This window comes from Cervus elaphus, chromosome 13 (genome assembly GCF_910594005.1).
Source record: "Cervus elaphus chromosome 13, mCerEla1.1, whole genome shotgun sequence".
Classification (NCBI taxonomy): Eukaryota; Metazoa; Chordata; class Mammalia; order Artiodactyla; family Cervidae; genus Cervus; species Cervus elaphus.
In genome coordinates, this window is record NC_057827.1 from 62,964,725 (window position 1) to 62,977,527 (window position 12,803).

Genomic DNA, 12,803 nt, shown 5'->3' on the forward strand with positions numbered 1-12,803 from the left:
GTGTCTTCTGGAGATTGTGAGTTCTTGCTCCCTGCAGACTCGCCTCCCCAGAGGCAGGTGGTTGACACCATACAATGAGATATTTACTGAGATAAGATTTCCATGCCTTGCTCATTCCAGTGGCTTTTAGTGAATTCACAGGATTGTGTAACCATCATTGCCCTCTAATTCCAGATTGCCTTCCTCCCCCTACACGCACTAGCAGTCACTTCCTCCCTACCGCCTCTGGAAGCCACTGATTTTCTCTCTGTCTCTAGACTGGTCAGTTCTGGACATTTCATGGAGATGGAATCACACACCATGTGCTTTTTGCGCCTGGCTTCTTTTACCAGGCCTACGCGGAGATAGAATGTTGGATTGCAGGGGAAGAATCGTGCAGGCCAGGCCTCGAGTCCCTGCCATGCCACCTATTTACCAGGTGATCTTGACAAACCACGCAGCTCATTTCCCCCACACTGGCCCTCGGCCTCAGTGTTCTCAGCTGTGAAGTGGACAGATAGTACAATAAGTATACCTAGGTCAAGCAGAGCTACTGACTCCGGGAAGGGGGCTTTGGAAACTATAAAGGGCGGCACCAACATGGCAGAGATCCCTCTGGACCTGGAGTCAGGGCCCTTATCCACGCACCAGCCCTGTGACTTCTTGGCTGTGAGGATTTGTACAAAATCGATTAACTTCTCTGAGCTTCTGGAGGGTTTTGCCTATAAAAGGAGGATTCGGGTATTGTGAAGATTAAGTGAGGTAAAGGTGCTCTAGTGAGTTGAATAGTGTCTCCTTCCTTCCCCAAATTCACATCTGCTTGGAGATTTAGAATATTACCTTACTGGGGGGTAAGGTCTTTGTGGAAGACCCTTCCCTGGTGGCTCAGATGGTAAAGAATCTGCCTGCAATGCGGGAGACCCAGGTTTGATCACTGGTCAGAAAGACCCCCTGGAGAAGGAAATGGCAACCCACTGCAGTGTTCTTGCCTGGAAAATTCCATGGACAGAGGAGCCTGGTGGGCTGCAGTCCATGGGGTTGAAAAGAGTTGGATATGACTGAGCGACTAACACTTTACACTTTCACTGTCATACTGGGTGAGGATGGGCCCTAAATCCAATGGCTGGAGTTCTGATGAGGAGAGAAGAGGGTCCACAGAGATGCAGAGATGGGAGGGGATGGAAGCAGAGATCGGAGTGATGGGACGCCAGGATTACCACCAGAAGCCGGGCAGAGGAAGAGAATAACCCCCCCCCCTCCAACCCTCCAGGAGGAACCAAGCCTGCCGACACCTTGACTGTAGGCTTCTGGCCTCCTGCATCACGAGAAAACAAATTCCTGCTCCTTTAAGCCTCCCCACACGTGGTACTTCACTCCAGCCGCTGTAGGAGACCAGTGCAGGTGTTTTCACAGCTCTGAGCAAGTGCTCACCATAGAGATGCCGGTCCCAGTCCACACGCAGCCCTTCCCCCAGCAACGGAGGCAAGAAGCAGATACTCTCCAGGTTTCCTGCGGGCCAGTGGTGCTAGCTGGTTAGAAGTTTCCTAAGAACGAATGGCAGACGAATGGATAAGAAAGCTGTGGTACATATACACAATGAAATATTACTCAGCCATTAAAAAGAATACATTTGAATCAGTTCTAATGAGATGGGTGAAGCTGGAGCCTATTATACAGAGTGAAGTAAGCCAGAAAGATAAACACCAATACAGTATACTAACGCATATATATGGAATTTAGAAAGATGGTAATGATAACCCTATAGACAAGACAGAAAAAGAGACACAGATGTATAGAACAGACTTTTAGACTCTATGGGAGAAGGCAAGGGTGGGATGATCTGAGAGAATAGCATCGAAACATGTATATTATCAAGGGTGAAACAGATCGCCAGTCCTGCATCCAGGTTGGATGCATGAGACACGTGCTCAGGGCTGGTGCACTGGGATGACCCAGAGGGATGGGATGGGGAGGGAGGTGGGAGGGGGGTTCAAGATGGGGAACACATGTAAATCCATGGCTGATTCATGTGAATGTATGGCAAAAACTAGTACAATATTGTAAAGTAATTAGCCTCCAACTAATAAGAAAAAAAAAAAAAAAGAACGAATGGGATGCAATGTCTTACAGACTCTCAGAGATGTCTTTATGGGGAAGATACTGAGCCCTCCCTCAAGGTACTGTAGCATGTTGGCGGCTGGCCCAGACCCCAGAGCATGTGCGCCATAGGCCTCAACACCCCGTCTCTGCTGACCCCGCATCGGGACTGCCCCGTTTCTCTCCTCCTTCCTCAAAAGGCAGGCAATTCCAGGAGCCTCAGCCCAGGTTAAGAAGCGGCCACAGGGCCCGGCTCCCGGCTTCCCGGCAGCTCTGTGGCAAGCCTAACTTGGTGGGAGGTTGTTTATCAACAAGCCTGAAAGATGGCCCAAGACGAGCTCTGAGGCTCCTCTGGACACCTCCCTGCATGCTGAGTCACTGCACGGCCCACTCAGTGGGCAGCCCGGCAGCCCTGCCGGTTCCTCCCCCGGTCCTGGCGGAGACCGTGGACCTTACATAGCCTTCCTGTTCTCGCGCTACCTCTGGCCCGTGCGACGGGCAAGTGATAAATCCAGAGCAGTTCCCACCAGCTCCTGGTCAAGGGCCACTGTGTCACCAACATCTCCTGTGATCCCCAAACTTGGAGAAGAGGCCCACTTCACAGATTAAGAGACTGAGGCTCCGAGGCAGGGGAGGGGGTAGGCAAACTGGGAGCTTTGGATTACACATCCCTCTGCTGTATATAAAATAGATAAACAACAAGGACCTACTGTATAGCATAGGGAACTATATTCAATATCTTATAATAACCTATAATGGAAAAGAATCTAAAAAATAATTATATATACCTGAATCATATATATATATGATATATATGATAAAACTGAATCACTTTGCTGTACACTTACAACTAACACAATACTGTAAATTAGCTACACTTTAATTTTTAAAAATGGTTTTAAAAAATCCAGAAAAAATAAAGAGACTGAGGCCCCAGAAGGTGGTATGGGAAATGACGCAAGTTCACCCAGCTCAACAGGGATGGAGCTGGGATTTAAACCCCTTCGAGGTGACTCGTTGGCCAGATATGCCCACCCAGACTTCCCCACCAGAACTCAAGGCCTGGGGTCTTGCTTTGGAATCAGATTCTTTCACAAAGTACTAGTCCCCTTGCTGCTAAGCTGCTAAGTCACTTCAGTCGTGTCCGACTCTGCGACCCCACAAACGGCAGCCCACCAGGCTCCCCCATCCCTGGGAATTCTCCAGGCAAGAATATTGGAGTGGGTTGCCATTTCCTTCTCCTTAGAGGAAGATAAAGCAATGAGACCCTTGACATCTTGACTACTGAATGGCCTTCAGGGTAGTCAAACCCCTCCCCCTTCAGTTCCATCATGGAAAAAGAGAAGCTCTCCTTTGATGCCCGACCCCCTCCCCATTAGTTGCCCAAATTCTTCCTTTTCTGCTCAGTCCTGACCCCCATTTTCTTCTATAGCTGCAGGGCTCCCCTTCCAACATTTAAGCTATTTTGATGCTATTACTTACGTACTCATTGGAAAAGACCCTGATGCTGGGAAAGATTGAGGGCAGAAGGAGAAGGGGGTGATGGAGGATGAGATGGTTGAATGGCATTACCAACTCAATGGGCATGAGTATGAGCAAACTCAAGGAGATAGTGAAGGACAGAGAAGCCTGGTGTGCTGAGTCCATGGGGTCGCAAAGAGTCAGACACAACTGAGCCACTAACACTTTCACTTTCAACTTAAGGCCAAAACCAGCCTTTTGACTCTCTTTTTAAGAACCATATTCCTCCCTTCATCTTCCCCATCTCCATAAATGGTATAACCCAGTTACCCCTAGAAAAATCTTTGATGTTTCCCTCTTCCCCATCCACCACCAGGTTCTCCTGGTTCTACCTCCAAACAACATCTCAAATCCATCCTCACCTCTGGTTCCTCTTCCAGCCTTAAACCCTCCCAGCCATACAGGAGCTAGGGTGACCTTCCCAAATGTTTAAAACCCTTTGGTGGCTTCTTGTTTCTGGGGGATGTGCCGTCCAGACACTCCTTAAGGAATGAAGGAGCTGCTACTCCAGATGCTGAGATGCTGCTCAATTAAAGCCCTTCTTCACCCAAGATCATGCCATCTTCCAGGGAATCCTTCATCCAATGGCTGAGAGAAGGAGGGAAGCCCAGCCCTCTTGCCCCAACTCAGAGAGCTCTGAAGGGTCATCCCATCCAGAAATTTTCACCGGTCTGCAGAGGCTTCTCTTAAGACTCCCCGTAGCTCACTTCTCCCTTTGTCCAATCCTTTTTCCTTCCTTTCACTCTCGCAAGTCCTGATCCCTTGGACCCCCTGCATCCTGCAATGCCATGGTCCTAGGGAACTCCGAACTCTATCAGCTGTTGTGCCAGGCTCTGTCTTGGCTGGCCCTGCCACTGTTCACCTCCTCTCCAGCGGTTCAACTTTGCTTCTTCAGTTCCTCACGCACATCAGGCTGTTGCAGCCTCAGGACCTTTGCTTATGCTGTTCTTTCTGCCCACGCTGAGCTCCTCCGACTCTCCAATTGGTTTCTCCTCTTTCTCCCAGTTTTCCCCCTGCCTCCCTGACCTCTCTCAGTGTGAACCCTCACACCCTCTCTGTTTAGTGGAACGCTACATCCTGAGCTGTTTCTTTCCAGAGCTCACCACAGTTACAATCACAGGTGGTTTTCTCGGTCTGCTGGTCTCTCAAGGGTGACCCTGAGTCTTGCAGAAAAGGTGAAAGTTATCTTTAGCATTCAGTTCACCTGTACCCAGAGTTTTGCAGCACAGAGAAGCATCCCCAGTTATGGGGACCAAATGATCTATGTTAACGATAAACACAGCATCAACTCTGTCTTCATTAAAAACATCACATGAGTACTCCTGGTTTTTAAGGAATGAACGTGCATGTGTGCTCAGGCATGTCCGACTCTTTGCAACCCCAAGGACTGTAGCCCACCAGGCTACTCTGTCCATGGAATTTTCCAGGCAAGAATACTGGAGTGGGTTGCCATTTCCTACTTCAGGGCGTTTAAGGAAAAGGAATGTATTGGCTTGGCCAAAATGTTCATTCGGGACATCTTATGGAAAAAAAAACCAAATTTTGGCCAACCCAATACTTCATGCCCCCATTTTTTGCAGTGTATGTGGACCAGTTACGCATATAGGCTGACTGGTCCATTCCCAAAGATTACACAGAGCAAAGTTATAAAACTGGGAAACACTACATCAACATACATGCATTCATCTTGTCCTGTGAACATCTATATAATGTGATATTGACAGTTTTCACGCACATGTGCGATCTTTAGGATAGCTCTCAAAGTAGTCAGGGCACCTTCTCAGATGAAGAAACTGAGGGTCAGAGCGTGCCCAGGACAGTCTGGGTCCCCCAGTTCTCTTCTGGGAGTCATGCAAGTGGACAGCCTCCCCCTCCGTACCCACTCTCTCAGATCTAAACCTGCTTTCTTGTATTATTTATTTGGTTTTGGTTGTGCTGGATCTTAGCGGTCGTGGGTGGCCTTTCTCTAGTTGCAGTGAGCAGGGACCACTCTCCAGGTGCGGTGCACAGGCCTCTCATCGCAGTGGCCTCTCCCGTTGTGGAGCCTGGGCCCTAGGCGCACGGGCTTCAGTAGCTGCAGCACGTGGTCTTGGTAGGTGCAGTTCCTAGGCTCCAGAGCACAGACTCAGTAGTTGTGGCTCACGGGCCCAGCTGCCCTGAGGCGTGTGGGATCCTCCCTGAGCGGGGATCGAACCTGCATCGGCAAGCAGACTCCCATCTACCCTAATACCAGGGAAGTCCCTCTAAAACTGTTTAATTTCCTTCTCTGCTCAAACAAAGAGCCTTTAGGGGCCACCTGCACTGGGCCTGCCCCAGCGTAGAGACCTACGAGATCTCACAGAAAGAATAAGTAAATAGGGTGGGACAGAGGTTGGGGTTAGAACTGGGTTTTCTGACTCCAAGTTCCAAGTGAGTCTTCCACAAATAGATCTGTGTGCCTGGGCGTTTATGATAGGCATGTGGGTCCTTTCATCGACAGTGTTTTTCTCAGCCTGCCTGCCATCCAAACTCCTATTCATCTCTCAAAACCCAGCTCAAATATCCCTCCACCATGAATTTTCCCAGCTCTGCCTTGAGCAGAATTAAATCCTTTCAGTCTTGACACTCAGACGCAACTTTGGCACTTCATTGCCACTTTGCATTCCACAAAGTATAGCCCCCAGCTGTCTGGCTGTCTTTGTCCTCAGCCAGATCAAGAGCTGTTCACAGGACCAGTGAGGACTCTGTCCCTCCAGTGCCCACAAAGGGCCTGGCACCCACAGGGGGCTTGGGACATATATGTTGATATAGAGGCAAGCTGTTGATATTCTTGTGTATATAAATATTGTGTCATCCAAGAAGTTTATTTGGGTTTTTCCGTGAGATGTTGCAGAAAACTCTAATGAATTTTCTGGCCAACATAATAAATAGGTTTATGAAGTCATTCAGCAGATATTTATGAAGCACGTGAGCCCTGTTGTAGGAGTTGTGAACATGACTTTAATCAAAAGCAATAAGCCCTTTGCTGGGCGCAGCTCATGTTCTGGTGAAAGAGGAAGTAAAAAATAAACAGATGGATTTATCCAGGTGATGGTAACCACTGTAACAAACAGTGAAGCTAGGCAAGCGGAGGAGGGATATTTCAGGGAAGGGCTCTCTGATAAGGGTGGGTGTCTGAGGACCACAAGGACCTGAGGGAATGAGTGTGCAGGTCCCAATGAGAAGGGTGCTCCAACCAGAGAGACTGGCCCGTGCAAAGGTCCTGAGGTAGGAGAAAGTGAAAGAAAGAATAGCTGCTCAGTCGTGTCTGACTCTTTGCAACCCCATGGACAGAGGAGCCTGGTGTCCATGGGATTTTCTAGGCAAGAGTACTGGAGTGGGGTGCCATTGCCTTCTCCAGGGAATCTTCCTGACCCAGGGATCGAACCCAGGTCTCCCACGTTGTTAGACAGATGCTTTACCGTCTGAGCCACCAGGGAAGTCTGATGAAGTGGCTTATTCAAAACAGAGTGAAGAGAGAATTTTCCTGGCTTCCGATGCAGGGGCTGTGGGTTCCACCCCTGGTTGGAGAGCTAAGATCTCATATGTCTCCTGGCCAAAAAACCAAAACAAGAGAGAAGCAATATTGTGTCAAGTTCATATAAAGACTTTAAGAAATAATCCTCTTAAAAAACAGAACGAGGATGCCAGGGAGCAGGCAGAGACAGTGAGAGGGACGCTCAGAAATGCAGCAGGAGGCGGGCCACTGTGGCCTTGAGGACCTCTGTCAAATCTTAGTGTCCTCCTGGGCCTGAGACAGGACACGCCACGGTCCGAATTCGGCTTTCCAACTCACAGGAGCATAGCCGGCCCCCTCCAGCCAGGCCCTTCCGAGTGCCGCCCTGGGAGGCTTCCTGAATGCCAGCACGTGCCAGGCCTGGGCTGTGTCAGTTCCCGGGATCCTCCCAGCTTACCTAAGAGGAGGGTCTGGTGAGCCCACTGCCCAGTTAAGAAAACCTGATCTCCTCGAGCAAGGCCCACGTGGGGATGGAGAGTTTTCCGTGAATTTTCTTAAACTTTCCTGGTCCACGGCACCCCTGTCCCAGAAGAGTTTTCTCTACAGAGTGACCAGTGTCCAGAGCCCTTGGCTTCTAAATGGCCATGAACTCAGGCCAGTGCAGCACCTGTGGCTGCCTGAATGCCCAGGACACACTCAGGTGGGCAGCTGTCTCCCCCGTAGATTTCCGGGTCTTTGTGCTTCGGTAAACCTACATGGAGGATTTTATTTTTATCCCCCTGACATCATGACCCCTTACTCTGACCCCACCCCTCCTGCCCTCCCACCTCCGGTGCTACAGTTGGGCTATCTCTTACCATGATGCTTGCCACTCTTGGCTGCAAGTGTCTCTTGCACGCCTGCCTTGTCCGTGTGAGCGTGAACAACCCAGGGTGGATACTGAGCCATCCTCTCTGCCCCTGGTTCCCAGCTTGCCCCTGGCCCCCAGCTTGCCCCTGGCCCCAGGGAGCTGCTCCCCACGTGTTTGCAGAACAGAAGGGAGAGCGACCAGACCTGTGCTCCCAGAGGGGCAGAGGTTACAGTGGGCTTTGAATGACGCATGGACTTGAAGCAGAGACAGAGGACTGGGATGTGATTTCCAGCGAATGCTCACAGGTAGGCGAGTCCAGATGTATTAGGTCCATGGGACACCCCTGTCAGCTGGAACAAGACCCAGGTTGAGGCTGGCTCCAGGCGATACAGCAGGACCAACAAGGAGCCTGTGAATTCCAGACAGTTAGGCCGGTGAAGGGACAAAATCTAAGTGCTTCTGGAATATTCATCTCGCCCAAGGATAGACTGAAAGGAGAAAAATCAGAAAGCAAGGAGATTGGTTTGGGGTTCTTTGCTGCAGACTTATTCGTTGCAGGAGTGTTTAAAACTCAAATGGGAAGGAACGCTCGGGCAGGGGTGAAACACACTAGCTGGACAGAAATGAGATTGCTGCCTTTCATCCCAGCTTCATCTCAGAAGTTGCCCCGAGGCGCTTTTCCTTTCTTTATCTGCAGTGGAGACGGTCAGAGAGATGCTGGATGCTGTAAGGACTGAGTGGGGACCCCCACCCCAAATGCTTAGCATATAGTTATTATTTGTTGAGACCCAGATGCTTAGTCATTCGTAGAGATGTGCTGGATGAGATATACCAGTCTTTGACCTTGAAGAAACTGCTGGATGTGACTAGAAAGGAGAAAAGACCTGTGATTCCAAGGTTTAGTTGCTGGAGAGGTGGAAAGTCGCACTGAACGTCACGGTGGGGACATGACCTGTGTGTCCCCAACCTCAAACTCCAGCTCATCCTCTCCTTGAATCTGCTTCGAGCGTCTTCTGAGCCCACCGTACCCGCCTGGAGTCCCTCTGTGTTAGCATTAAGAACAATCCCAGGGAAGGTCATCTGACCACCCAGCTGGTCAGGCTATCCTCTGTTTGTGGACTGCAACCCTGGGTCTTCCACAGGCCACCTCTTTGTGCCTTAAGATGGTATCTGTTGTAATCACTTTTTAAAAAAATATTTATTTATTGTTTGCAGCAGGTCTCAGCTGCAGCACGTGGGTTTACTCTGTAGCTCTGTAGCATGTAGGATCCTGGTTTCCCTGCCAGGGATCAAACCTGCGTACCCTACATTGGAAGGCGGATTCTTAACCACAGGTGGTCACTGGACCACCAGGGAAGTCCCTTGTTGTAATCAATCACTTTAAATTGGTTACAACAATCATTTTAAACCTGTTAAAATAATTTTAGGGGACTCCCAGGTGGCGTAGTGGTAAAGAACCCACCTGCCAATGCAGGAGACGCTAGAGATGTGAATTCCGTCCCCGGGTCAGGAAGATCCCCTGGAGAAGGTCATGGAAACCCACCCCAGTATTCTTGCCTGGAGAATCCCACGGACAGAGGAGCCTGGCGGGCTACAGTCCATGGGGTCACAAAGAGTCAGACATGACTGAGCACATTAAAAGGCAGTTTTATTAATTAATGTGTATTAAGTTCATGTACAGTCTGAACAAAGCCTTTCACAATCCACTGCATGATTCTCGATCTGAGTACAGATTACAGGAATTCTGAAGCATTCTTATTCTTCTGATATAATCATCAGAGGATTGTGATTTCTATGGTTTATGAAAGGGGGGCTAATTATTTTTAGTAAACATGGATGTACATTAATTTTATGACCTTTCAGGGATGGGTTACCTGTTACTCACAGATATCCTTGTCTTGGATATCTGTGAAGATGTCTCCATGTCAGCCATGTCCACTAATATTTATGACTTCTCTCTGTTGCTTTTATGAATACCTACACCTATACCCCCAAGGTCCCAGTACCCAGGGGACTTTCACCCGGAGCATCTCACACCAGGGCCCTGCCACATCACTGTCAGGCTCCTGCCATCTTCTCCATGTTCCAGCAATCCGTGGTCCCTTCCTACACGTGGGGTTCCCGCATCCTGTCCTCAGAATTCGGGCTCCTGCACCCCACAGCCCCAGAGGCAGAGGGAAATCCTCTCTTCCCTGGAAATCCACTTCCCTTTTTGCATCGCGAGCAAGTGACAGTGGGAGCATCCATTTTTTTTTTAAAAAACATACACACTGAGGAAACCAGATCTGAAAGAGACACATGCACCCCAATGTTCATCGCAGCACTGTTTATAATAGCCAGGACATGGAAGCAACCTAGATGCCCATCAGCAGATGAATGGATAAGGAAGCTGTGGTACATATACACCATGGAATTTTACTCAGCCGTCAAAAAGAATTCATTTGAACCAGTCCTAATGAGATGGATGAAACTGGAGCCCCTTATACAGAGTGAAGTAAGCCAGAAAGATAAAGAACATTACAGCATACTAACACATATATATGGAATTTAGAAAGATGGTAACGATAACCCTATATGCAAAACAGAAAAAGAGACACAGAAATACAGAACAGACTTTTGAACTCTGTGGGAGAAGGTGAGGGTGGGATGTTTCAAAAGAACAGCATGTATACTATCTATGGTGAAACAGATCACCAGCCCAGGTGGGATGCACGAGACAAGTGCTCCAGCCTGGTGCACTGGGAAGACCCAGAGGAATCGGGTGGAGAGGGAGATGGGAGGGGGGATCGGGATGGGGAATAAGTGTAAATCTATGGCTGATTCATATCAATGAGAAAAAACAAAAAAAGAAGAAAAAAAAAAAAAGAAAGAAAAAAAAAAAAAAGAAAGAAAAAAAAAAAAAAAAACTTCTCATCACACATGTGGGGTGGGGCCCCCAAGGCCTTGGGGCCACGGGGCCACTTACTCAGGCCTCTCTAGTGCCTGAGAGACACCGACAGTCCCGGCCACGTGGCCCTGCCATACACAAGCCACTTCCCACGGTCCGTTCTCGGCGTGAGATGAAGCCACGTCCAGGCCTGCGAGCCCCACCTCCGGGCAGGACTGGTGTCATGATCTCCTGTGGGTACCACTGTGCTGGAGCAGGTGGACATCTCCTGAGACCACATGCTTCTCAGAAACAGTCCTGTCTAAACACATAGCAAAGGGAGGAAAAACTAACCGCCCTCTGTGACTGGCAGGTCCAGCAGGTGAGACCCCGATTTACGTTACTAATCAGGAAGCACTGGGATTTGGGGGACTTCCTCTGGTCAAAATCTACCCCAAAATGATGGCAGGCATCCTCAGGACTTTACAGTCTCAAATCTTTCCTGACATGAAAGGTCTTTCCCCAGAGATAGATTCCAGCTTCCTCCCGAAAATACACATCTGCTTCATGGAGTGTCCCTTTAAAAAACAATTGCAAAACCTGCTTCCACAATTTTAAGAAGTCCAGCAATGTGAGAAAACCACTGGCAAATTCACAAGTGCAGTTTGTCCCCACTGAAATGTCATTATCAGAAAAGGGAGACATGGTGAAAAGGCCAGATTCTGAAGACAAAGAGGATGTTTTCTGCTCCAGACACTCCAGGTTCACGGTGACATCAAGAAACACAAGCAGAGCATCCAAGAGGCAGGACTAGGGTTTGGGGAGCACTGGGGCCTGAGATTTGGGGGTCACTTCCCAGAAGCGGGAATCAAGCCCTGGTGTGGAGGCATTCTCCTGCCGTCAGGGAGGGAATTTAAGAGCATCTTCATTTTTAGGAGCTAAGATGAAAAGTATTTGGCATTTGGCCCAAGGCTCTTGAGGTCTGACTCTCAAAGAAAGCCCGAAATTTCTCTCTGAACATGAGGTCCTGAATGGTTAAACTTGGCATCTGCAGACGTATATCAAAAATGGACTTCAGAACTGCGGGGGGCGGGGGGCGGAGATTAGGGGAAAGTGCATCTGATATTACTCAGCTCTGCATACCACATGAGTCAAGCTTTCTGTGGCTCACTGTTTGCTTAATGGGGTCTACAGTGATGGATTCTTGGAAACACACCCTTCATGATCAGAATTCAAAAGGAGGCATTCAAGTCAGCTCCCAAGAAATTTGCTGCAGAACCCCAGGCATTCAGGTCCCCAGTGTGAACAGGCCAAGTCCTCACTCAGTGTCCATCAGTGCCCAGCGAGGCTTGTGGGGCTCAGCGATGCCAAAATGTGTTTCCAGGGCGGGTTGACCGTTATACCATTCTTGGGCAGGATCGCAAGCCATTCCAGATGTTACCAAAGTAGAGATGGAGATGGTAGCTGAGTAATCGCTTGCCAGCCCCTAAGGGCAAAGCAGTTTTCATTTCAAAATCCCAGTTTGCTTCCTCCATTTGATAGACTCATTTTTTCAGCAGTCCAGCCGATGACATCATCATCAGAGCGGGGTTTATGTAATTTAAGGCCACCAGGCTTCCACGGTGCTTCCCAGAGCAGAAAACATCTCCAAAGACAGCTCGCACCATCAGAAAGCCCAGCTGAAGTTGTGATCCCTTTCATTTTGCCTGAGTAAGTAAATGAGCATCTTTTTTTCTCTCTTACAAAAGTAAAATAGAAGGTCCATATCTCAGAAAAAAGTTTCCTTTTACAACTTATACTGGCTGAGTTTTCAACTTTCTGTGGATGTATTTTTTTAAACATAATTTTAAATCCATTTAAGAGACCTGTATTCCGTGCCTCCTTTGGGTTTTAGCTGCTTTTCCAGAAGAGAGGAGGAAGGATGTTTGAAATAGGAGATTATTTCCAGCGGCTCTTTACCTCAAACTCACGTGAAGCATGTAGAGGCCGAATACAGCCATCAGAGCTCCGTGTGG

General features: G+C 48.9%; 1 protein-coding gene across 1 annotated transcript in view; it reads left to right on the forward strand.

Annotated features, from left to right (window-relative positions):
• Window positions 1-12,803, forward strand: part of BDKRB1 (bradykinin receptor B1) — a 35,469-nt gene that overhangs the window by 11,747 nt on the left and 10,919 nt on the right. The window contains exon 2 of the mRNA XM_043922000.1: window positions 12,345-12,498. Coding sequence (XP_043777935.1) covers window positions 12,345-12,498 — 154 coding nt within the window. The remainder of the gene's footprint in view (window positions 1-12,344; window positions 12,499-12,803) is intronic.